The 27,578-nt window shown below is 38.3% G+C and overlaps 1 protein-coding gene and 1 long non-coding RNA gene across 3 annotated transcripts in view; both read right to left on the bottom strand.

The window, feature by feature from the left end:
• oxct1a (3-oxoacid CoA transferase 1a) overlaps window positions 1-27,578 on the bottom strand; it is a 52,687-nt gene that overhangs the window by 21,527 nt on the left and 3,582 nt on the right. For both annotated transcript variants that reach the window (XM_040050396.1, XM_040050398.1), the window contains exons 4-13: window positions 24,879-25,014; window positions 24,602-24,751; window positions 24,014-24,120; window positions 23,412-23,472; window positions 11,289-11,396; window positions 10,910-11,024; window positions 10,379-10,473; window positions 9,720-9,768; window positions 9,245-9,317; window positions 5,688-5,763 (exon numbers count right to left, since the gene is read on the bottom strand). In XM_040050396.1, coding sequence (XP_039906330.1) covers window positions 5,688-5,763; window positions 9,245-9,317; window positions 9,720-9,768; window positions 10,379-10,473; window positions 10,910-11,024; window positions 11,289-11,396; window positions 23,412-23,472; window positions 24,014-24,120; window positions 24,602-24,751; window positions 24,879-25,014 — 970 coding nt within the window. The remainder of the gene's footprint in view (window positions 1-5,687; window positions 5,764-9,244; window positions 9,318-9,719; window positions 9,769-10,378; window positions 10,474-10,909; window positions 11,025-11,288; window positions 11,397-23,411; window positions 23,473-24,013; window positions 24,121-24,601; window positions 24,752-24,878; window positions 25,015-27,578) is intronic.
• Window positions 126-2,240, bottom strand: LOC120745496. Its single transcript, XR_005698645.1, has 2 exons — window positions 1,878-2,240; window positions 126-1,826 (listed from the first exon to the last, which is right to left on the bottom strand). It is a non-coding gene; the product is annotated as an uncharacterized LOC120745496 (long non-coding RNA).

The raw sequence follows: 27,578 nt of genomic DNA, 5'->3' as shown, positions 1-27,578 counted from the left end.
TGAATATCCTCTGGCAAATATGAGCCATACTAATTCAGCAAAGCCAAAATAGCATGAAAATAAAAAACGCAATGACACAAAAACCCCAGGATCATCTAAGGGTTAAGGCACGCTTGCATTTTTTGTGTTGCCATGGCTACAGCATACAATTTTCTCATTTGTTGTGCGAGTGTTCGCTTTCTAGTCAGTGGCAGAAACACCACAGAAAATGACCCCCTTCACAATCCAAGAGTTCCCACTTACCAACTGGCTTCCTTTCTCTCCCTTCCAGTTCTCTGACAATCTCCACTGTCTGATACAAACGGCTCTCTATTTAATAACATAGCAACAGACTGCCACAAGCCTTCGTTACCCAGACAACTAATGACAAGAATCAGAGAGATGGAACTGACAGCAAGACAATGCACAGTGTGTTCAAAGCAACCGAAAAACACAACTGTTTACAGTGTATAATTGGTAAATATGCTCCAATCCACTATAAGTAATGCAATTTATTTCACTGTAAAGCTGAAATTTTAAGCAGAGAAGCCCAAGTAAAGTAAAACTTAAAAAATATATACACAAGAAGACACAGAGAGATTACAAATATCCATTAGGACATTTTTAACTTATAAGCCTTCAGTCATGTCTAAGTTGTCTAAGTTAAATTGTTGTTATAAATATATAAAAAAGAAAAATCTTCTTAAGCAGCTTCATTAAAGCTGCCACCAGATCTTATGAGCACTTAGGAGAGTAACTGCATTTTAATAGTAAATAGTTTGTAATATTGCTGCACTTAGCTGCACTTATACTGAGCCTCTGGGGTTTTGGAATATATGTCTGAGGCAGCGACTGTTTTTTCCATTTAAGCTCAACAATGATCAATTCTAATTCTGTTCTGTAAAATACAAACTTCAATGAACAAACAAAGGAAAGGATAAATCATAATCATTGGCTTTTAATAGACTCATAGTTAGTAACAAATAAAATGAATATGTGAAAAAAAAATAGATAAATACAATTAAAACTTCACTTCTGACACAAGGTTCTTTTCCTACGCTGCCATTGGTTCCTTAAATAAAAAAAGTTTAAAAACATCTCTGTCAAACAACCATCTTAGTTACTGTAACAAGATCGTAGTGTTCCAGACAAAATCACAATAACAAAATTACACATTTATCATTCTACCAAAGCACCTATTTTCAATATGAAGACGCAACATAACCTACCATCACTTGAGTGGGCACGTTTTTAGTAAAAATAAACATATGTAGCATCACAATAAACATGAAACTGTAACTTACTCTAAACCTTATTACTCTTTCTTGAACTTATTCACATACTCAGAGATACAATTTCTCACTTTGAGTGAGAATTCTTCTTCAACTCTATACTTATAATAATAATAATAATAACAGCCAAAGTTGTGCATAATAAAAAAAATCTAATAAAAAAATTGTTTCTCTTGCCTTATCAATTAAAAGCTATATCAATTAAACTATTTAATTTAAAAAATCCAATTAATCTTCACACTGCAGTAAAACCCAGAAAAAAACTTTCTGCAAATACTAACAGCTTTTTTGTGAGTGATTTAACTTTAAAATGTTTTTGTTGACCAGATAAATGTTTATGCTTTCGTTAACCTTTATACGATTGCCTTGAAGTGCTTGTTTATTCATTTCAGTTTTAAAGGAAAGAGTAAAACTAACGACAGAGTTTGGTCAAAATAACATTGGAAAAAAGAAGTAAATAAAAGAGAGACATGATTCTCAGAATGGGCTCACTGAGTGCAGCATGGTTAAGACCTTGGAGAAGCTTACAGCTGCCGTGAATACTCAGAATAACACCTCTGAGCATATATTGGGTTACATCAAGGAGAGGTCTGCTCAGAACAACACCTCTGAGCGAAAGCTGGATTACATCGTGGAACAGCTCACTGCAGTCGTGAGTTCTCAGAATCGGCTCTCTGAGAACAAGAATGATAAGACCACGGAGCGCAAGTTTGATAACATCATGGAGAAGCTCGCGGTTCTCCAACGGGAGATTGAGAGACCAGTGTCGGAGTGTTAAAGAACAGCTTTGAAATTCTCATGAGCTGCTCGCATAAAAGAAAAATCAACAACATCAACAACATCAACATCATAATGCGGATATCCCCTCAGCGCCAGCTATGGGCTCAAGGCTGGAGCCGAACGAAAACTCCCTGATAACGACTGTGTTTGACTGTTCTTCCCACTCCATGCAAGGCCACCTGGGTTGGCTGGTAGACTTTACTTAGCCTGATAGGGCGAAGGACACTGTCTCAGCTGAACTATGGACACGCACACACATACACTTACACTGATAAGCACTCACTCATCCCCCCTCCCCTTCCAATGCCTTCGATGCTTGTTGCCTCCTGGGAACACCAGGCGGGTCTGGGCCGGCGCTGGAGAGTCGGCGCAGTGGCAGGATGGCTGCTGTGTTGCCTGGGATTACTCCTTATCCCCTACCCAACCCTGTTGCTGGTCACGTGCTCTATAATGTTGTACTGTGGACATTTATGTGCTTTCTGTGCAGAGGAGTTTTTTTGTTTCCTGTTCTCATGCTGTCCTCCTGTAGCCCAGCATGAGTAGAGGTCTCTTTTTTTCCACTTGTACTTTCCCATTGTAGTGTACATTTCAGTGTTTTTTCTGTAACGCAACCGTTCTCTGACTTGTAACCCCATGTGATGTCTGTGTCGAGTGTGTAAGGTCGGGGAGCGGGTTCATTCCACTGCAGGGCAACCTGCCACTGCATGTGGCGAATAAAATTTGAACTTGAACTTGATTCTCATTTTGAAACCTGGAAGGATGTGCATATAACAAGAAGTATTTTGTGTATCTCCTGTGAAAGACCTCTCCATGTAGGACAACTTGATAAAGCTCTCGCAGCCAAAGATAAAATAGCACAACAAGTCCGAATCCTGTATTCTATTACCCCTTTTCACTTCATCTATTGTTTTTCCAGATGTTTCAGCCTGAGTGGAGATGTAAAAGCGTTTCAAAGCCCTCAACTGGAAAATTTTCATCTGCATTTTGCATATTAAAAGCATTTGAAATCAACATAATCTCACTGAGAGTACTGCATCCCCAACTCCTACGTAAAACATTTCCAATTTCACGCTATGCACCCATCTTTAGATAGTGAATAATTTTCATTATTACAAAGGGTTGCAAATGTAATTCTCATCATCCATCCTTTCTAAAGAGGGGATAATGAAGATTGAAGCGTAGGTGAGGACAGAAGTATGTGTGCCAATGTTCCGCATTGTTTCGCTTTTCAAAATGTCCAGAATTACACAAGAGAACAAAATAAATTCTTTGTCTATGAGCAGCTCCACTGCAGGGCTTCAAAATCTGCATAGCATACTTAATCAAGCACTGGTTAATTAGCAATTACCATGGACAAACAAGTATGAGTGAAGTGGTAAAAATTAAATGAATTAAGTTGCAAAATTTACAAATCACCATCAACAACAGTATCCTATTCACCAAGCTGTTATGCAGTCATTTACACTGTTCAAAACAATTAAAGGAATACTCAAATGGACATCGGCTGTTGATGAATGAAATATTGAAACTCAAAATCTTTACTGATATACGTTGTTTTAGTTTGAAATGATGTAACAATGGTTAGTGGAAACCAAAGCCATCAACCCTTTGAGGGCTAGACTAAAGAGGAAAAACTAAAAAAGGAAATAACGCAAGAAATTGCATGGTAAAATTGCATGTCTCCAAGACTGTGGCAATTTCTACTTTGTCGCTTAGAGGAGATGTGTCTATAAAATGATGTACATGCTGAAACAACTCTGCACGTACACGTCAGCACTTCAGTGCAAAAAGACAAAACAAAAAAAAAAACCAACTCTGTGGCCAGGGGGCATTCTGGTTGAGGACTCCCACATGGCAAAGAGGCTTTTAATGGGTTCTTGACCTTAGTAATCATTCCCAAGGTCTGAGGCCACTGTGGTCTTAGGACCAACTGACCTGATGTAATATCTAATAATAATGTTGTACACCCATTATGCTGCAGCACTCACAAACAAGAGAGTGAAAGGCATTTCCTTTTACTCTCATATAACAATGAAGACTGGAACAGTGTGAATCAGCTTAAAAATGAAATACCTTTCTTTGAGAAAGCCTAAAGGTATGAAACACCTATAAGTCTCTCTCTCTCCCTATACATTCATGTGTGTGTGTGTGCGTGCGCGTATATATATATATATATATATATATACCATATATATATATATATATTATATATTTAGGGTGCAACGATACACAAAATTCCACGGTTTGGGTTCGATACGTTGGTGTCACGTTCGATACTTTGTCGATACAAAAAAATGTTCATGCTTTTTATTTTGTCATTTATTAAAATTATAAATATATATTTTAACTCAAACGTACAGTTTTTAAATTTAATGTTGCTGAAACAACAAACGGATAAAATAATAAATCTATCTGATCGAGAAATCACTCATCTTTGGAAAAGAGAGTTTATTACAGAGAAATGTCCTTTTCCAAAATAAAAGCTATACTATACGCTTCTTCTGGGCTATATTCTCAGCAGCATTTAAAACATATCAGGTCCCCATAAGGAGAATCATGTGCTAACGGCTGTCTAAATGACTCGGTAAGTTTGTAGCATGCGTGCTTGTTGTTTTTGTCTGCTTCCACTTGTCTTTGCACTAGGGTGATGTCGGCGTAAATGTGCAGTCATATTCATTGTGTTCCCACTAGTGCTGTCAGCGTAAATCTGAAATGACAACGCCACAACACGGCAAATCTCTGTTAACGAGCTACGGCGGATCGCCCCGTGCATGGGGCTGGACGGCGTCAACACGTTAACGAGCAAACTGCGCTAACACACTAGCTCCCACCAATGTAATTGAGCATTGCGTGGCACATCCGACATACTGTTTTACTTTTGTCCATGACACGCTTAACTTCAGGGTCATACTTCACATGAAGACCAAAATAGTTCCAAAGGCCAGATCTGAATGAGGGTGGGGGAGGTTCAATTTGCCTTGTTGCAACGAGCTTAGCTTCTGCCTTGCTAGCTTGCACTGTGCTCAGTGGATCTGCACTCGACAGTGCAGTCTAGGCGGAGTAGTCGAACACATATCCACTGAGCTCTCAACACAGACAGCATCGTCAGAAGAAAAGTTGATAAAGTAAATTAAAAATTTTGTATTGTTCGATACATATGCGTACCGAACCGAAACCACTATATCGAACGGTTCAATATTGATACAAGTATCGTTGCAAGTATTCTGAAAGAGAATTCGTAGTAGTTACATGTTTGAACTAATATTACAACAAGTAATTATTTATATAGTGATGGATTATTCAGTGTTTTAGATCTTGAAAGCCAGATAAAGACAAAGAATGAGTATGAATATGTACTATACTGACAGAAGGATGTATGTATACAATTAGAATAATGTAACAATAAAAGTGTACCACAACTTTTACATTACCAAACATCCACCTGACACAAACTCAATAAATAAAAATAATTAAATAAAATTACAAAAATATCAGTAAACCCTATCAGCAAACCCTCAACAAATTAAACATTTGGAGCACGCTCATTATACTGCTGTGCTGAACCACAGCAGGTGCTGAAGAAACAACAAATGTGGAAAAAAGTTAACAGCTGTGGGCAATCAAAAGCAAACTTACTGGGATCATCCAGTTGGCTAGATCTCCATGTTTTGACACCTGCATGGCGCCCAGCATTGTCAGGTTGATGTGACCCCTGATGAGAATGACACAACAGAAGAAGACAGCTGTCAACTCCAGAATCACTTCCACTTATGAACTCACAAATCCGCCCATCAGATATAAAATAAAACACAACAGTACTGCTAGAGTGACCCCATTTTTGTGACAAGACACCATACAAGCGTATCAGACTGATTCTCACATTAAATGCCTTCACAATAATAATCTTCCCATCTCAGCCTTTTTTTGATAGCAGTACTTGTCATAGATAAAAGGTCTGTTCCAATGTTTTATTCACATCTTTTTAAACAAACACTCTTATCTGCTAGAGCAGGGGTCGGCAAACCTGGGCACGCGTGCCACAGCTGGCACGCAAAGGGTTAACTGATGGCACGAACATAGCTGGACTGGCCATCGGGCATACCGGTGATGGTGACTTTTTGTTTTCATTGCCCGATGTTTTTGTTGTTGTTGTTGTTTTTGTAACGGTATAAACAATGAAAGGTGGTGGATTGGCCAGATGCTGGCCGATGTGTAAAAATAACTCAGTTGTTTGGTGGTGACTGTGGCGGAGCTTTTACAGAAGCCAGCAGGTGGCTGAGGGAAAGGGGAGACAGGAGGAGGAGAGATCCGAGGCGGCCGCCGGTCTGAGTGTCAGGTGAACTGAACTTCAGGTAAGAAGTAATGACCTGCAGTCTATCTGAGTCAGATATAAACCAAGTTTAGGTGGAGTTTATTTTCGTTATACTTACTTTTTACAGTTAGTTACAATAACTCGTACTGCGTACTAGCTAGCATGACCGAGTTTCTATACAGCCAATGGCTGGGTGGGTGCTATGATGTTACTGATAGTGAACTTTATTTCATTCATAAGGTTAGTTAGTAGAGTTGCCAACTGTCCCGTAAAAAGCGGAATCGTCTCGTATTCAGAGAAAATATTACGTGTTTCGTACTTCGCATTTGTACCGTACTTCAGCTAGAATGAAAAAAAGACACTGAGCTTTAGTTATTTGTATTAAACAACAGCAGCACGTTTAAGCTTGATCAGCTGTTGTTAGAATTTATTTAATATTAATTTCTAGTATCAGCTGATGTTTGCTGGAGCCACAGCTGTAAAAGCTGCTGGTCATGATATCGGCTTGGATATGTGGTGAGAGGGAAACATGAAGATGAAACCAGGAGATGTCCTTACTGAATCATCAGAGCTGAACAGGTGATGGAGAAACAGGTTTACCTTTAGGTGACATGAATGAGTTGAAGGGAAGTTATGAACTGTTTCTGAGAGACAAATAACACCAGGATCCTTTTCTAAGTAGCTGACAGCTGGTAACTGTGCAGGGGCGGATCTAGCAAAGTTTTGCCAGGGGGCCAGGTAGGGCATTAGCAAGGAAAGGGGGGCACAAAGAAATACTTTCTTATTCTCATTTAAAATGTCTCGCTTTTAAAAAATAATTATCTGAATCTTAGAACCAAAGTTTTTATCTGACGTAAAATGTATAGAAATCATACATATACCAACAAGACAGTGTACATCACTGTCACAACAGTGTTTGTTTTCATTCAAAGGCTTTATGGCTTTAATACCTGGTGGGCCGGTCTCTAGTCAAAATGCCCGGGCTGATTTTTTGTCCCAGTCCAGCCCTGGGCACGACATGCAGTGAATTAATCTGAGAAGGTGCATTACAAAAAAAAAAGGCTGGGCCAGCGGTGCACATCGCAAATTAACTTTCATACACACATTAGTTGTGCTGCTTCTTAATGACGGTATCTTAGCTAACAACCCCAACTATCAGATTCAACTTGTAATTGGCTAAAAATATCTTAGTGTCCCTACCGGTGAGAGGGACACTGCTAGCTGGTAGTTTTTTCAAGCAAGGTTGAAATTTCTACATTCCGACACTTTAAATGCTTCAGGAGCTGTTCGCTCAGCGCAGCATCAACACCACGGAAATACACTGATACATCCGTAGACTCGAGACAGAACTCACACTCTGTGGGGGTCAAAGTTTGCAGAACGACGAATGCAGCTGGAATCCATAGCTGTGCGTGTTCACTGAGCTTGCATTTTCACCTGCTGGACATCACTACCTGACAAGTTTAACTGTCTTCAGAACATTGCAGAGGCCTTATTGACAGTGTTTGGCTCTACATGTCTGTGTGAGCAGATTTTCTCTGACACGAAGAGTGTCCTCAGGTAGCAGTCTGAACGCTGGACACTCGGAGACCTGTGTCTCTGAGTGGGAGACCAGAGGTCACATTAGCATGTGTATCTCTGTATTAACAAACATGCCATATTGGCCCAGTTTATTTTTCTTATCATTGTTGTGAGGAGACCATAAATAGCATTTGCATTTTCTGTTGTACAGTTCATTTGCTGTTATGGAGTTCTTGTTATGGATAAAAAGTGTCTTTTTTTTGTTTCAAAATAGCTGATAACTATTTGCCGATAGCTGCCAACATCTGCGAACAAATATAATTCTATAAAGTTGGTCTATATAGTGTGTAACTGTTAGTATAGAGCGTTATTAAATTTATTGCTAATGCAATTATATGGCACACTGACTTCTGGGGAAATTTTAGATGGCACTCATCATCAGAAAGGTTGCCGACCCCTGTGCTAGAGGTACCACTATAATCCACTATATTAACAAATTAAGTTTCACTTGTCTCTTTATGTGTGATACTTTCTTCACTAGAAGCAATCTCTGCTTCAGAATAAGGAGTTTAAAGTCAAAAGTAAAGTCCTGCAACAGGCAGTTAGGGGTATCACTAGGATGTCTACAGCTGAACGGATTAGTGCTGCTGCCTACTGTATAATCATAAAGCACTTTAATCCTTTTTGTTTCTGCAAAAAGAATGTAGCAGCTCATGGTGGGTGTTGGCCACACACAAACACATACAGACTAAGAAGTGATAAAGTCTAAATGCCCAAGTGTAACATAATAAGTGTGGTGTCTGAGGTAATGTGGCTCACAGCACACCATATGTTGAGTAATTCTTTCCCAGCATATCTGCACAATAGCAGACACACTCACACATGGACAAATTTAGCGTTGTTCCATTCGGTACCTGCCAGTGTGACAGGACAGTATTATTTATGAGCAATATTGAATTCTTGCTGGGAGGACAAAAAGAATTGATACTGCAGGGAGTCTGGGTGGGCAATCACAGTGAGCTGGCAAATCAATAAGAACCGAAGACCTTGGGAATATTTGGAAGGCTGCTGTCTAGTTGTACTGATGACAGTGTTGTCCAGCATTGTGAGTCATGGTTTTGGCCTCTAGTTACAGGTGTTTGGTGCAGGTGATAAGCAAATATGAAATTATGACAACTCTAAAATTCAGTAAATAATAGATTAGAAATGATGTTTTTAAAGGTCTCACTTTATGTATACCTCCAAGCTATAAGTGACTCAATAATTTTTAAGGGACTTACATTTAAGTCCACCGCTGTTAGGCATATCTTACTTGAATTCAACAAATAAGTTTTGAAAAGCTTGTGTGTTATGGACTTACCCTCGGATCATAGCAAATGAGTCATCACTGGAAAAATACGCTGCCCCAGGGAGCACAGTGACAGTCTCCTTCCCTGTAGAAAAGCAACACAAAGCATTGCAATTCATTTATCATAGCAGTGAATTTAACACTCAACACATCAAAAAGCAACACACTTTAGAGATGAACATGAAGACAGTAAACAACAAAGAAAAACATACAACAATGGCAATAAAAAAAATTAATGGAAGGCTGAATTCGAGAGGGAAAAACGATGCTGGATAACTGGACACTTGTCAAATGTCAACAAACAAGTATTATCTGAGTAAGTTTGTGCCAAGCATGAAGCAGGCAGGGGAAAAAAATGGTAAAATAAAATGCTCTTATTTTCCCTAATATTTTACCAGACTATTTTTCATACTTAACTCTCTTAAATAAATTATCTAATTTTGTCAGAGGACATGGGAAATTAGATGTTCATTAGGATAACCCTTACCAGCATTAATCAGGTCTGCGTCTACTGCATCCTCAGTGGGGTAGGGACCCTATACAAAAAGAAATAAAAGGTTAAAAAAAAAAAAAAATGCACACATGCAGGCAGGACACATGTCACTCAGCCTGACTGGCCATGGTCTTTGAAGAAAGAGGCGCAATCACATTTCTCCGATTAGATGAGGCATCGATTTTCTCTGCTTTCAACAAAGAGAGCAATCCTTTGAGACTGAGGAGGTGGAGAGATCGGTACCTTTTTGAAACTGGCAGTCATAAATATAACATTGACAAATAAGAAATTACCATAGGCGCCTACATTCTGTCAACACAACTGATTGGAGAGCCACTCTATAGCAGCGGCAGCGGCAGCCTTTGTTAAAAGGCTCAGCCGGCAAATAATGAGAAAGAAAAATGGAAGAGAAAGCGTCAAATTGCTACAATCTCTTACGTAACAATCGAAACACATTTCAAATGAGGGCCCCAACTAGGAATGATGCTGGTTAAATAAATGGCTATTCAGTTTGAAACATGCTTACTGCCACTTCAAAAAAACGTCTCTGCAAAGAATGAAGAAATATGTAGCTCGTTAGCTTGTTTAGTCAAGATTCAAAGCGCTGAAACCTCTGAGGGAAGGGAAAAAAAACAAAAACGTAGGTGTCTTACCAGCCCCAGAATCCCATTTTCACTCTGGAGGTGTACAGTGATGTCTGGTTTTATAAAATTGCTGGCCAGCATGGGGATACCAATACCAAGGTTAGCTTGTATTATTCTTTGTTAAAGACAGTAGCTTCGATATTTGTATTTCTGACAGGGGAAAAAGGTGTTAAGATTAACAAATGCACGCATTGTTTAAACAGTCACTAAAGAGTCATGTTAAGTCCAAAAAACACTGAATGGTTAATCACAGATCAGTCGATCAAAAACTAAAGATGATTTCACGAGGAAGGGCAGAAGCTGTCACGATAAAATGTAACTAAAGACCACAGGGAGGAAAAAAAAAAAAAGCATAGCACATTATGTGCATCATTTATTATGCAACTTGATAATAAAGGAAGCCAAATTAAAGCATTCTTCTGTGGCGGCTGGATACTTTTTGGTTTGGTTTTCCTGGTGGGCGTTAAAAGTAGGCCACTGCTTCACAAATGTATATGATTTTTTGATCCTCTCACTGCTTGCATTTCCATCAAAGGATACCATACATGCCATCCTCAAATTCCAGAGCAGCCCTGCGAATGATCCTCTCTCGAACAATGTCAGATTCCTTCTTTGGCTTGGGCTTCTCTTCTTGGCTTTTCCTTACTGTGCGTTTCTGGAAACATATGGAAATATAATATAATCTTGAAAAGTTCATTCGGGTTGAGTAACACGACACATGAATAAAACAACAAAGGCCATTTCTGAACAGTGATAGAAATGCAAAAAGGCTTGGGAAAGGTTCATCTCTACAGTTCTATCACTGCAGGATTGATCTTTTTTTCTTTTTCCATTACAATTTCATAATCCAGAATGCTTTGCATGCCTTCCAAATGTAATGTGTCTACTTGTCTGAGCTCTTTAATGTATCATTTTGTACCTCAATCCTTTTTTCACAGCTGGCGCCCTGGACAACCCTGTGGACATAGATGCTGGGTATGTGGATATCCTCTGCAGCAAAAGCCCCGACATCCACCACCTCTTCCACCTACACAGAGACACAGAGTGATGAGCTCTGACTTCACTTGCAAGGTGTCCCATGATCCTTGAGATTAAAGTTCAGATAAAGAAACCATGCACAGATGGAATTACACCACCAGAAAATAACCTTTGCCTACCAAGCTATGAAATTCAAAAGGTGAAATGATAAAAATCCAGTAGATATTTTCGCACTCTGCAGGCAAATCTGAAGATTTCTTCTCGATTTTTGGGTTACTATACAATTTCTTAAGGCTTTAAAAATGCAAGTACTGTAAATAAATGTAAAAACAAATGAGACAATTTAAGTTTGTTACTAATATAATTCATAATTGAGCTTCAAACATCAGTGGCGTTAATGCTGAAGAAAACATTTGTCCTAATATGGCCTCAGAGGTTTTGAAATTATTCTACTATCATGTCTTTCACAGGGAAGAGACAGTAAATATTTGTGGAAAAGTTGCATTTATTCTTCTAGCAACTCCACTGAGCCCAGTGAAAGCTGTCTGTGTACCCAAAGTCAGCTTGGCTAACAGAAAATAGGAATTGTCTGACACACCAAGCCCAGGGGATGCAGCTTGATCCTAAGATCAAAAGCAGCGAGAGTAGGGGTGTATGGAGGAGATTGTATTCATGCTGTGGGTAAGCTAGCCAAACTAAAAATAGAGGTCAAAAGGAACCTTTTCACCATTACGTGGAAAACAATGGTTAGTTCCAAAAACTTTTTTCCAAGGGTTAAATTTCAGATCAGTTTATTCTGATAATATGGAATAAACCATCTCGATCATTGTCGTACTTAACATGACAGCAATATAAAAATCGTGTACATGTAGCAAGCAGTATATTGCTGACTGTGACAGAAAGTGCACCACCTTTATTTAGAAAGTGTACAGCAGCAGAAGAGGAGTATACATCTGGGATTCTTTCTGTCTGACTAACAAGACAGTGATGGAAATGGCTATTGATTTCAAAAGAGTTGGGTCATCATGACTAGGATAGGAACCTAACAACGAACCTGCTTCCTCCTCCTTGCTATAAACTGAGCCTGCAGTTACACAGGTGTTCAGGGAGACTTGTACGGCATGTGTGGGATCCATTAAGCCTTGCTGCCCATGCAGGTCTTCTCTAGGTCTTTTTGCAGTATCCATATTTACAGTAGGCTGTAGCATTAAACACTACAGTCCTAGAAATTTCAAATAAAGGACTCAAACAAAGCTGGGACTGACAAAAAGCCTTTTTTTGAGAACCAATTTTCCTTTATCAAATAGATGAGACTTCAATGGGACGGATGTGCTGTTTCTTTCTTCCAGGAGATTCTTCAAGTGGTTGAAATAATAAAATTAAAATGAAAAATGGAAAAAAATAAAAGTGTTTCCACACCTCTGGGAACCAAAGACGACTCAGCCGTGACAACATAATTCTCGCCCTCATTTCTACTTTTCAGTGCTTTACTCCTGTGTAGTTCAGAGTGTAACCTGCTCATTCTATTTACATGAGGGGCAAGCAGCCGTTCAGAGCAAATTGAATTGAATCTTTCCTTATCTCTACTTCCTCCCTCAGCACTCAGCCCTGACTGAGAGGAGTCAATGGCTGAGAGTGGATCCCATCTTAGCGTTGTCATGGATACACAGGCTTTGGTCTCTCATGAGCTAGGGCCACTCAGGACCATAAAGTGATTTTAGACTCTTTTGCTGGTTCTACTCTGGTTTATGGTAAATCTCTGATGCTCCAGAGTGGAAACGAGGCCATGCAAGATGAGACTGATGCAGCAGTCCCACACACTCACCCACATCTTTCTCTGGGGGCTTGATCTGTCTTGGTGAGAAGCATGATTTTCTTAGACATCTTCATTAAGCAAGATTGTGCTTGTCATGTTATTTAAAAAAATGTTTTAGTCTTATGACAAGGGAAACCTGGGGGAGGAGGATTACAACAAATATCTGGGGTGTAAATTTCTAAGACTTTTAAGATGCATATGAAAACAACATCAATCCCTTAATTAGAAAAGTATATACAACTGTAAGACCCTGAAAAACAAAAAACAAACAAACACAGAATTCACACCCAAGAGGCTGGCTTTCCTCATATTGTTTCATTGGTCTCACACATGCAAACAAACCATGTATTCAGCTCCATTTTCAATTACCCTCCCAAAGCTAAGTCAAAGCACAATAACAAGCTCATACAATTTAAATGTGCTGTGTACATAAAAAAAAAAGCCTCTCTTCTTTTCATCTATGTGATGTGTCCCGGCTACACCACTGCTCAGATGTAGTTCAGACAGAAGGTTCAACGGATGTGAAAGGATAAAGCACTAAAATAAAATAATACACACACACAGACACAAACACACACACAATGAGCAGGTGCGTAACACAAGCAAGCAGGCACACATGGACAGACATTGATATTCCCGTATCTGTAGAACGATTTTCACATCAATGAGAGCGGAGCGAGGCATGAAGTGAGCTGGCAGGAGGATAGAGGGAATCAAAGTGCCCTCTGGGGACGTGGCAAGCGTTTTTTCATGAGTTTGTGCTTTTTTAGGCTGTGAGCTTTGTCAAATCTCGTTAATCTCACACTGATCAGTGTGCAGTGCTATCAAATTCCTAGAATAAACCATAAACTGTGATGTGGCGCACACCCCTCGCTCTTCATTCACTAAACGACACTTGAAATACTATGCCATGCTAATGAAATAGGAAACATTTAAAAAGAATAACAAAAATAAAATAGATGGATCACATTTTTAAGTTGATTGAACAAAAAGTACTGCAAGATAAACTAAATATAACAGAAATGATTTTACGTTATATCGTTTTAGTGGTTACAATAGTTGCAGCAAGTGAAAATATGTGCACAGTATTAAAAAAAGGTTACACAATAATAGGTCCGAGACGCTACAATGTTCATCACACCCTTGATTACAAAGGCACTGAGTGGAATAAACAAAGAGCACTGGTAATTGCACCTTTTTAATAGCCTAAGTGATGAGTGCACAAGTACAGCTGCATTACCACTCAGTGTACACACACAGCACGGTCCAATTTCTCCATTTAGAATACCATAAGAGTGCAGACAACACTCCCTTCTGTACTTAACACATCAGATACCTGTTGCTGCTATCGTGGAAATTTTATACTACTGAAATAAAAATCATTAAATAAATAAAAACAAACAACAGATACTATCGTATATCCTATACTACTGAAATAAATAACTTGTAAATAAATGGAAATTCCTTATATTGTGCCATTTTTATAGAAATTGTTATGCAAATACAAATTCTTATATATGAGTTACAACAACAGCATCTACAGACATCTACAGCAGAGACAGTAATTCCGCTGTGTAGTGATATACTGTTGTTTAGTTGTTCCCCACACAGTGAAAACTTACATTTGGAGTCAGTATTTTTGCCATCTGAACACACCTTGTGAATATTGTCTTAAAGCTGCGTCCACACTGGAAGCAATGCTCGTACTGATGGCTGATCGCTTGCAGACATTCCAGGCTCCTGTTGCCTAGGTAACACTTGAATGTTTTTATTATCGGGTCGTACATCAATCAACAGTATCCTGCGTTGTCACCTGGAAGTTGAGGGAAATTCATCTGGGTGGGTAACACCCACTTTGCTTAGCCAGTGGTCATTCACCCTGCAGTCACTGAATATCATTCACTTTTTATGGTCTTCCAGTGTGACTCTAGCTTAAGATTGGTTCCAAAGGTGAATTTTGATTGCATGGTTATCCTTTCTTAAACCTCAACTTGACTTCCATTTTAAAGATAATGACTCGATTTAATGTGTTATTATGTTTTGGGGAGTTTTTTGTGGCAGAACCTGCTAATATATGTAGCAAAACTATAGATAAATCACTATGGTCACACAGTAAACTGGAATTATCAGTGTCATTTCAGCCAGAGTTCTAAATATTACACTCAAAGAAGTCACCAAGACTTTCTAAACATGGGATTTGTGGCAGCTGGAGAAAATTCTGCACCAGGGAGCAGCTGCACCCCTCTGTGACCCACAGTGCTCTCATGCACTGCGAGACCTTGAGGGAGAAGATTCTAAAATTGAATGTCTAATGTTATTTTAAGAAAAAGACAGATCAGAGATTTCGGTGTAGCATGTGTTTGTTAACTAGTTAGCATACAGGCTACTGTATACCTAACTAACTCCCCCAATCAAATGGCTTATCAAAACAACTAAAAACAAATTTGGCATTACATTTTTTTTATTTCTTTACATCTCTTTATTTTATTTAGGGATGCAAGAACTGAAACGTGACAGTCAAAAGGTCAAGGGAAAGAAGGTGTGGCTACAGGCAACCGGCAACAGGGCATGATGATGACAGTGACACCACACTCTCATTACTGTGTTTATTTATAGCCTCTCAATCTTCCTCCTATTGTGCACTTGGCCACGCATGGTTTCCACTTTCAGGGCAAAGCTCCGGCTATATCCCCTGACCTAGTGCACTGACATCACGAGCAATCTGTTTCTCCTCCGTGGAAGCTTGCCTTGCCTGTGACAGATTTTATGCTATCCAGGAAATGGCAGATAGCCAGCCAATGTAAACCTTGACAACATTACAGAACTAAAAATACATTTTTCAGATGCCACACATTGCTCACCAAAGCACCTTGTATCATTTGGAATGGATTTCTGCACTCACAGCTCAAATGGCAATGTTTACATTTCAACTAACACATAAGCCTTCTTGCAATGTGCTTCAGATTCAGATGACGGGCAGTTGCGAGGAAACTTTAAACTTACAGTCAGACATTCGGTTTCTGCATATGTTCAGCAAATCTGTCTTCTATCACACTTTCACAGTGTCTCCCTCTGCTTTTACATTCAACCAGTTCATCAGACCCTATTGACTGTCAATCAGTAAAGTATATTATAGACTGTCAGTGACATTTTCTGATGCATTTATATAAGCCATGAAAAATGTCAGCAATGTTCTTGAAGTAATGTTTATGTCAAGCAGACCTACTCCTAGAAATGTCAATGCCAGCCTTTAAAATGAGACATGATGTATTCTCTTATGTTCAGGAGAAAACTTCAAAATTGGAACAATAACAAAAAACTAAACAAAAGACACTGCTGGCCAGCTGCTATTGAGCTGTGTGCAATACGTTTTGAGATATCAGTTCAAAACAAGTATGACTACAACAATCTACATTAAAGATTTTTAGTCAATTAGCATTCAAATAACACATTTCACCTTGTGGCAAATGTATATTCTAAATCCCCATAAGCTGTGCAAAATGGGAATATAAAGAATAAACTGCACATCTTTGCACATAAAATTCAATTCATGAACCTCCTTAGGCAGGAAATGATGGAGAAAACAAGTGGTTTCTAATTACTAGAGAACAGTAGCTTGAGTAATGATGTCAGTGGAGGGCACAAGTCAAGAACAAGACTAGAAAACTCAACAAGGCATTAGAAGTTATGCAAAATAGCTAAAAGGAATGTTGCCTGTATCAAGTAATCGAAATTTCAACAGTTACTAAAGGAGACAGAAGGCATTCTGATCTACAGAAGACCACAGCAGCGGCTTAAGATAATACCCATCATGCATCCATCGATCAATCTTTTTCCACTTATCCAATTCAGTGTTGTGAGAGAGGGGGGACCTGGAGCCTATCCTAGTTGTCATTTAGGCAAAAAGGCAGGTTACACCAGCAAGTCCCCAGTCTATTGCAATAATCCCTATCATTTCGAGGAAAAACACAGTAGTAAACTAAAACTGACACCTTGCAGCTTTGTAACTCTCCAAAAACAGTAAAGCTGCAGTTTACAACCATGTTTGTCTAGAGCTGTCTTCCAGTACATAAAACAAATCACTTTATCATTTAATTATAAAAGATATATTGATCATATCACAAATATGAGGCATATTTTTGAGTTATGGCCAAAGACATTTTATAATCGGTGACTTTTACCTTTAACCAACGAATTCTATACCAATCACCCTCGAATCCAAGTGAACGATTTCCTGAATTAATTGTATTCACAACAACAGCCAGACATGAGGTCACAGTGACCTTAATCTCTGACCTTTAACCGCCAATTCATCTTCATTCCAAGGGAATATTTGTGCCAAGTAATTTAACAGATATAGTGTTTACAAAAAAAGGGAAGGATAATCACAAAAAATCTAATTATCCAGCCAATACAAAACATGTTCCCAAACTATGATTGAAACTAAATTCCTTTTTTAATTAAAAGGTAAATTTCAAAGAGTAAAACAATATACACAAACAATGTTTAAACCCTTAGTTATTGCAATTTTTGTTTCAGCAAACATCCAGTGGGAGGCTGACCTGGAAATCTGAGCATGGGGGTTATTTATTACCAATTAGACCTCTTGCCTGGCTAAAAAACAAAAAAACAAAACACACTTCCAAATACCTTAATTTAATTCATGCATGATTGGATTGCTGTGCATGCACAATAACACCCACACAACTACACTGCGCTGCTACAAGAGAACATCTGAGTCATTTAGTGTGACTGATGATCGAACAACTGCAGAAACCACTGCTTGATTCAGTCTCTGGTGCACTGAATCCCACAATGCACTGGGGCCTTTCACTGTACCTGTGATAAGGGAATAATCGGACCAGCTGGACACCCTGGAACACAGAACAATTGAATAGCAGAGTTTGGTTGCCTAGCAACCATGGAAGGAGACAGTGATGATAATGGTAATTTTTCTTTTTTGTGTGTGTAATTTGCTTTTGTGTTATTTTGTTTTCTGGCACCCTTCCAATCTCCAGGATTATAAATTCCATTAAAAAAAGTAGATGGCATAAACTGGCACATAAACTACAATCGTCGGTCAACGATCAGCGTGGAGCACTAATGTTAGCTATGTGTGAGACGGAGTTACAATAATGTAAACCATTAAAGAATATAATAAGATGTTAATCAATTTATCTCCAAGATGCGTGAAATGAACTCAGCCGGGTACCACCGCGGGGTTATTGATATATACCAGGAGATCATTCGAACTTGCTTTCCATAACTGCCGTTCATTTCTAAAAAAAAAAAAAAAATTGAGCCTCACTAAATTTGACTTTGATGACTTTGATTCCTGGCAGTATGTAAATAGTTCAAAGAGATGCTTTTAATGAACGCTATAATTTTATGTGCATATTAAGTATAGATATTCCAGATACTTCAGGTTTCTTCTTTTAGTCTGCGAGTTAAACGCCGTTCAATCCCTTTCAAGCACAGGAAAGAAAATTAAAGAAGAACGGGTTAGCTAAACAAAACTTTATTCAACAATTTAATGGACATAAGCTTTTTGCTGAAGAAGAAAGTCGCCTATGCTTATGAAACTCATTTTGAAACACTTAACTGTGTGGATGTTCTAGTAACTAATTAAAGCCAATGACCAGAATCACATTAATAAGATTTGGGTTTTAGTCTGGCTATAATTACTGGACTTAATTTCACAGATGATTAAGTATTTTCAAGACTTAAACTAATATAATCTAGCTTTCATTTAATAAAACAATCTAGTTGTTTAGGTATAGCTACAACTGCCAGAGTGTGGAAATTATTTCCCTGAAGTTCCCCGGGTCTTGCCAAGCTCTTGACTGCATTTTTGCCCTTTTTCATCAGTAATTGCTTAACAGTTTGGTCTTTCTATACACCAATAAGCCACAACATTAAAACAACTGACAGATGACAGAAATAACACTGATAACCAGTGTAATATGATGACAATCCCACTCCCCCTGCGCCAGCAGGAGGCCCCATACAGACAAGACACTCCCATGCACCACAGAAACTGCTTGGGAAATACAGAAAGAAGACTACAGAGAGCTCAGAGTTTTGACACAGCCTCCATACGCACAGATCTGATCAAACATCTGTGGCAATTTCTAGAATAAGCCTAATCCCAAAAAGTCCCACCTCGTAACCCATAGTTTCACTGTCATACACCCCTAGATCCCCTGTGTCCATGCACCAGAGCTTAGAGCTATGGGGGCAAGGCCCTTCACAGTATTAGGTGGGTAATTTTATTATTAGGTAGCTCAGTGGAAAAATACAGTACAGTTGATGTGCAACACAAGCTTGGTGAAATGGCGTGAGCTAAAAAGCTGACCAAGTTAAATGAATGGCTTGAGAAACGCCTCACTCGGTCTGCTCCTTACACCAAGACAACAGGGTCAATATTGATTCCAAAATCACCAGATTTATGATCAAATATGTCCTGAATCCTGAGGACAAATTTATTGGCATAGACAAGTAATTAGTCTCTATGCCAATATGCACTATGCAAGACAAAAAGGCTCTTAATAGGGCCAATCACTTTATAGTCCTCAATAAATTGTCATAATGTTAATATGTTACCTCCACTGCCATAAGAAATGGACCATAAAACTGGCCATCTGACAAATCACTGTGATAGAACGAGCAGTCAGAGAACCATAATGGGATTTTAAGTTAGACATTTATTTAACATAAGGAACCTGTTATTATTTATCACTCTGCACACTAATTTTAAAGTGGGTGAGCAGAAATGAGGAAGGGGACTCACTTTAGGTCAGTGTCATTATTATATTATAAAAAATTTAAAAAAGAAAGAAAAACAAGTGAATCAAATGGTTAAACAAAGCAGGACTAGACTCAGATTCAAAACATGTAAATTCTATTTGATATCATTTATCAGACCACATCACAAATTACAATGAATGCCTCTTAGATAAAAAAAAAAGTTGATATGTGGATGACTCGTTTTGTAATTAGAGCACAATATGAAAAAGGAGTAAAGTAGAAAAAACTTCAAAGACTAGTCTGAAACTGGCAGTTGTTTGACACAGTCTAGTTGTACTACTGGCAGGCAACGTCAAATTCCATTAAAAAAAAGATTAATTAAGTTCAGATGCAGATGCGCAGCTTTCTGTCCTAAAGTAAAATTATTTGTGTCAGATTGGAGAAAGCACTTTAGGAGAGGTTAATTGACTGACATCAGTTCTTTACCTAAATAGAACACTTCAAATGACATTTCTTTAGCTTACCCATATATGTCAAGTACTCTGCTGAAGAGTAAAATATTAATAATTTAGAATAATCCCATTCTAAACATTAAGAGTAAACTTTTTTTTTTATTTCTCAATCCATGACAATTTGCAGATGCCATTCATGTTCATAACTGTTTTCAGATCTTGCAATGTGAAGTACATCCTGCAAGCTTATGTTGTGATCCAAATCCCACATTCAATTTTTCACGTTGATCAACCTGTCTTTCATCCAATGCCTGCTACTCATCACTGTAGGTAAGTAAAAAGGTTGGTAAAAATGTCACAAATGTATCTTATGGAAAACACTTCTATTGTAGCCTGGACCTATAATTGCCAACAACAGCAGCTTCATACATGACTCGGGTGATTCTAGGCTCAAAAAGATTGTCGCAATATTCGGTTCAACCAATTATACTTAGATCTTAGCATTGTGATTATTATTATTTAAATTATTATTAAATCCAATAGCTGTAGTACATTTCTTAGTGGTAATAGGCCATCACAAACATGTTTCAATAAGTAAACCAGTCATACCAGTCAATCCGTAAGTCAAGAGTGCGACCCTTTAAAAACCAGAAAATCCCCATGGGTCACACTCAATCTAAAATCTTCACTCTAATCAAAATACAAGAGAAAGTGATTTTTTTTTTCCAAAACAAACAATAAAAGTTGTTTGCTATACATTGCTAATATTACCCAGTAATATCCAAAGTGTTAAGGCCAATGTTTGAACCAACTACTTTTTATATAACTAAAAAAATGTATATAAATAAGAAAAGACCATACTTGTGAGTAATTTCAAACTAAATATCTGTTATTACTGCGGCCCATCTGCAGTACTTCTGTGGCCCAACAGGGGGCTTCAGCTCAGAATTTTATATAAATAAAATTGAATTGAGTTGAACTGAACATCGGTAATTACTGCATTATACCAATTGTCAAGAATTAACTGATATTTACACAATATTAGGTCATTCCATCAGTTCATTTACCATCATATATCCAGATTTTTGTCACCGCATCTACTCTTCTGGGTGAATACGGTAATAGGGCACCCAAAGCCAGGCTCTGCATTGGATTGAACATGCCTAAAGCATGACACCTTGAGATGCATGAACAATCTTAACTCTACCACTGGATTTCTACCTTTCATATTTGTGATTCTATTCTTTCAGTCACTACATGCAGCACATGCCCACAGGTGACAGCAGAAACAGAGATAAAACCTGTAAAACCTGTAAAACCTGTAAAACGTCAGCTGTGCCTACGCCCTCAGCTCTCTCTTTACTTTAACAAACCATTACAACATCTACACTACTGCAGACACAACCCGCTTGTCAATCCCCTGCTCCACTCTAGCCTCACTCCCCAACTCCTTCCCAACCTGGAGCAGGTAGTTGGCTGCTTTTCATCAGATGTTGCAGGAAAGCTTAACGGCCAGAGTGTTTCTGAACAGCATTACTCATAAATGGATAGTAAATGGTTCAAATGAAATGGGTTCTTTATTATCAATACTCAAAGGTTTGGCTGGTCACTGAAATTTGGTCTGCAATGGTAAATAGAACACATAACAGCTCCATAGTGATAAAAATGTACCCCTATGTTTTCAGACATTTCTAATCAACAGCAGATTAAATCTCCGGTCCAGCAACAATGGAATAATTGAAAATGCACTCAGATTTATGAGAGACCCTTTTCTAGCAATTTATTTTCAGAAAGTGACAGTTTTTTCATGGTTTTTCACACAGTTTTTCTCCCTGCTGCTCTCTGAAGCAAGCCATGTCTATATGCGAGGTGTGAAGCTGTGTGTTAGATAGGCGGAGAAAGAGACAAACGCACATACACATGGAGGGAAGAGATACGCAATAACATTTTTCTAAACGGTCAAATGCTAGACAGGTGGGTAACCAGACAGAATTCAATTTCACTTCAGTTTTATTCACAGCAAAATTCATCTCAGGGCACCTTGAAGACCTTACCATATTATACAGTGAAACTACGTATGTCACAGACAACCCAGAAATAGCTGGACACACTCTGATGCTGGTCACATAGCTCTAAAAACTGCATTTATTTTTAATGCCAGGACTCTAAGAATATCCCCTGTTCAAGTGGACAATTTCAGTTCACAAACATACACACGTGACCTTTTACCTCTATCATACACTTTTAGTTGTTTTGTTTCTACCCAACACAACATGAAGCATTTTCCGCTGGCGAAACTTATTTCAGTGGTCTTCAGCAACATTAGATTTTAAATAAATTATTGACCTAAGCACTAGATTTTAAATAACCAATATACTGTAAACTAATAACACTGTGATTACATAACACTTAAACTGATTTAGAATTTAATTAAATACATCTGATCTAAACTGGCTTCTCTCTCATATTGGCTGTTCTCCTCCCCACTCTCCTCCCCTCATCTTACTGGTTAACTCTTCTCGGCCCCGTTTGTACCTCAAGAGCACTTGGCTAGTTTCAAACTATTTTCTAATGACCTGCTAAATTGATTCTAGTTAAGAGTTAATACTGCCATTAACTTATAGTTCTGGTTTTTACTGGCCAGGCTCCTGACATGCATACTATTAATAGCACGTTGAAGAGTTGTGCCTCTGACACTGACAGCACACACAGAGAAAGACAGTGAGCGAGAGGGACAGTGAGAAAGGGAGAACCAGAAATATTTTATGCTATATCAAATTTTTTCCTTTTCTAAATGTTGTTTTTGTTTATCTATTTTTATTTTATTTTATTTTATTTGTTATTGTTGATTTGTACAACTTATTTACAAGTTTACCTTTTTCAGCTAGTGGGCCTAGAAAATGAAAACTTAAACAATGGATGCAGTAAAACAATAAAGTAAAACTTATGTGTATATTCCACTCACATCCAATCCACTAAGGGAAATATTTGAAGAGGAAGTTTGCACATGCTTTAAAAAGCATGCGACTGTGATGCTGCAGTTACATACCTCAACTATTGTGGTTTTGGCTGCCTTGCACATGGGCTGGTTGAAGTTCCTAGCTGTTTTCCTAACACAAACCAAGACATACATATTGAATAAAATGTAGTGGCAGCAAATATAATATATAAACCAGAAAGTGATTTCAAAATCTCTCAATGTGGTGTCCAATATGTTATAGCCTGAGTACCAGAGGACACTGCTCTCTTGTGGTGAAGAATTTTACTACATCCAATTTGGTCATGCACTGGATTGGTTCAATGTTACTCATGTAGGGACCTATGCATAACCTAAACTTTGCTATAACTAAAAACAATATCTAAAGACAAGAGTATATTGAGAGCATTATTTAGATTTTTCTAACGTTTGCAGTATCAATGCATATAATTGAACAGAGCTATATTAGTAGTAATGAATGATAATCCCAGTCCAGTTCAAAAATATTCTGTCTGAATAATTAAAGATGACGTATGCGCCAAAGTAGATCTGCAGGATGAGAGCAAACAAGAGCTGACAAAGTTAATAAAGGCTTAAAATGCACTATGGTTTCATATGTTCAAATATCTCAAACTTAAGACAACTTTAACACAACAATCCATGTCATTAACTACCTGAAAACAATGTTCCCGGCCTTGTCAGCTTTCCAAGCTTTGATCAGTGCAAAATCTCCAGTGATGGCTTTCTCCATGACGTAGTGCCTGCCACCAAACTCCCTCACCTGTGTACAACCAGGTGAGAAGTTACTTACAGGATGAACTAAACAGTGAGCTGTTTTAAAGTTCTGTTTTTAATTTTAGACTTGGTCTTTGTAGTTGAGTCTAAACTTTGTCATGCTATAGATTCTGTGGCATTTAAATAAATCTGCAATGGCTACTATTCAGGATTACACATTACACCACCTGTGTGAAATCTCCAAAATATTTTTTACACTTAAAATATCAATTTTGACGAGGCTCTTTTCCTCAGTCACAAGACATGTGTTGCATACCAGTACCTAATGGAGATTTATTCAACTCACTGTGTAATTTACTGTATAAAGAAACTGGATTTCAGTGCTGCTGTGCACTACAACAGATCAGACCAGAGCTCTTGGGAATCTGTGCATTATGAGGACAATTCAAGGCTACTATCATGTAACCCGCGAAGTTCAGCTACAGCACTTAATTCCAAAACTACAACAGGGATTACAGCACTCTCACCTCTCTCTTTTCACTGGCAATGGCAATGCTACCATCTTTGTTGTACTTGATAGGAGAGCCACCCTCTTGGATAAGAGTACCATAGCCAGTAGCAGTGAAGAAGGCTGGAACCCCAGCTCCTCCTGCCCTGATTCTCTCTGCAAGAGTACCCTGTGGGGGGAAAAAGTGACAGATTATGAGAGGTGTACAAGAGAAATCCAGATACATGTCCACAGCATGTTTGTTAAAAACTGTATAAGCCTTGTCACTTGACTTTTTTTTTTTTTTTTAAACCAACCTGGGGCGTTAGTTCCACTTCCAGCTCCCCTGACAGATACTGTCGCTCAAATTCTGCATTCTCTCCAACATATGAGGAGATCATCCTCTTGATCTGCTTAGTCTGGAGCAGCAGGCCCAGGCCAAAGTTATCCACTCTAAGGAAAACACACACACAGCACTAACTTACTAAGCTTTGTTTTGTTTATTAAATTAACTTAAGCAGTTTTTTTATAAATATAAGCTGATCTAAAGGGTACACACAAGTGTCTTGTTGTGTTTTATTTTACATTTCATGTTATTACATTTCAAATGAATACATTTTCATTTTTTATTTGACATTAAAGCACTTTTCTGTCAATACTCATTTATTTCTACCAACTATGCTTCTTTTTCCTCTTAAGAAACTATCAATGTCCTATCTTCCTGCAATTTCCACCATTTCTTATTGTTAACGTAAACGCTTAGAGAGGTTATTCAAGGTTGTAACTCAGTCCAGCTGAAACGGATATGGCTCCCTTTTCTGATCTTAAGACAAAGCAAAGACAGTCACAGTCCAGCTGTGGCCTATTCACAGCCATAATCACAGCACATTTGATCAAACACAGCTGCTGAGCCTGAGGTTGCCACTGAGTCAGATTTTTCTGAGCATGTCTTTGTTTATTGTCTGTCAAAACCGCATGGAATAATTGTGCTTGAAAGAAGCTGTGAAGCTCACACTGGTCTGAAGTGTGTCTTACACCTGCTGCACATAGGGTGTCACGTATTTAGACCACCATACCTGGACAAATCCTCATGACTCAACAGTTGTGAATACATTTTTCTAGCCTTCTTTGACAAACATAAATTGCCGAGTCCCTCAAGCAACTGTTTGATCAGCTATGAGAGGACTGGCTTTTTGTGGCTTTAAAGCTCTTTCACACCAAACAAGAAAAACAGATCGCAATCGAATCAAGTTAGTTTCAATCTGTCCAAGCTGTATTTTTGCAACACAAAACACTTTAAACATGTGCTTTATGTTAATGCACAGGCAACTAAAAACTCACTTACACTGCTCTAATCTCTAACTACCACTGCTTTGTTCTCTAATTGTAACTCTAATCTCGGGTTATCTTAAATTATATAAAGGCCATGCGTTATCAGAATGCAAAAACAGATAACTGCAAAGTGCACTTTCACATGCACACAAACCACTGGTGATGCAACACACAATGGAAACACTAAAGAAAGGTTTTGGCACTATTAACTCGTGTTAATGTTTTGTGATCTTGTGTGTGAAGCTGGTGTGTATGGAATGATGTTTGAGGACTATAAGCTCTTCAGGCAAATACTCAGTGCTCATTCATGAGAGCAGATTCCAGCAGTGATCTTGAGCACAAGTGTCACTGCCTTTTATACAGAATCTATTTGGTTTGTGTCAAATTCTGGAGCAGCTGATTACACAGTACGTATAAAGCTGCAAGGGAAGGCGGTTCTGTAACAGCCCAATAATCTCCTTTTGTACAGCTGAATCCTTCTCAACTCATCGAGGGCATAAAGGGCCAGCTGTGTCAGTTTCATGAGAAGTGAAATATGATGGTCTCGTTCCTCTCACCCAACAGCAGTGAGACAAAACACTCATGTGTTCTATATTGCTACAAAAGTCAAAAGATTAAAGATTTATCCTTGATTAGGGATCATTTTAAAGAATAAAGTGACACGACACAACCAATATTTCTGCATGTTAACTTCTCTATTATCCTCTCAGATATGATCTGCATACCTGGCAACAGCATGAGGCAGCATTTCCCAAGTTAGAATTGCACTTTCTTTCCACTGCTGCCAAAACAAGGTTAGCAATGCCTAGTTGTCAAATAGTAAATATAGTTTTCATTCAAAAAATAGTTTGTTCACACTGCTTTACAAGCAAACACACTTATGCAGTACTGTCATTTAAAAAAAAGGAGTCTTTATTACAGTACTTGATTGCCTGCCACTGATATAATTAATTTTCCCAAGGGGTAATATGAGAAACTGGGACTGTTGTGCAGGGCCGAACCATAAAAGCTGAACTCAATTCTGTTCAATATTAACTTTATCTCTTGATATGCTTCCTGGTGCAGCCCAGATCCAGTTTCTCATGTGGCCCCTTGGGAAAATTGATTTCCCACCCATGACTGGGATATATGATCACCAAGAAGGCTTTATTATAAAATTATCATACGAAAACATACACATGTAATTCTTACCCTTTAATAGTTTTGTATGTGGCATAAAAACAAAGACGTAAAAGGGTAAGAATTACTCAAGTTTCACTGTTTCTGCATAAACACTACAATTAAATGTTTACTGGATTGTGACACGTCAGGTTTTGATTACAAAAGAAAGCTGCAATTTTCTTTTTCCTTTTTTCTATCAACAGTATTAGAATTTTATTTGAATTAAAAGACTGAACGCAACCTTCAGTTAGTTCTTGCTACTGTACAAAATGTACAAAAGGACAAAACGTATAATAAAGGTAATTAAGGTCATCAGCTGACTGTTATGTGTACACTGAATCTGCACTGAGACCAAATACAAACATCACACACAAGATCACCTGACCACACACACCTCTTCCTTGTACCTTATCCAATGACTTATCTAATAGCCTCTGGCCATCTTGCTAGCACAACACTGCCTGTCTGGCGTTACAGTCATAAGGTTGCCAATGCTGCAATTAGACACCATCACAGGCTCAAAT

This window comes from Simochromis diagramma, unplaced genomic scaffold, assembly GCF_900408965.1.
Source record: "Simochromis diagramma unplaced genomic scaffold, fSimDia1.1 OVJJ01000131.1, whole genome shotgun sequence".
Classification (NCBI taxonomy): Eukaryota; Metazoa; Chordata; class Actinopteri; order Cichliformes; family Cichlidae; genus Simochromis; species Simochromis diagramma.
This window is presented reverse-complemented; position numbering and strand designations above follow the sequence as displayed.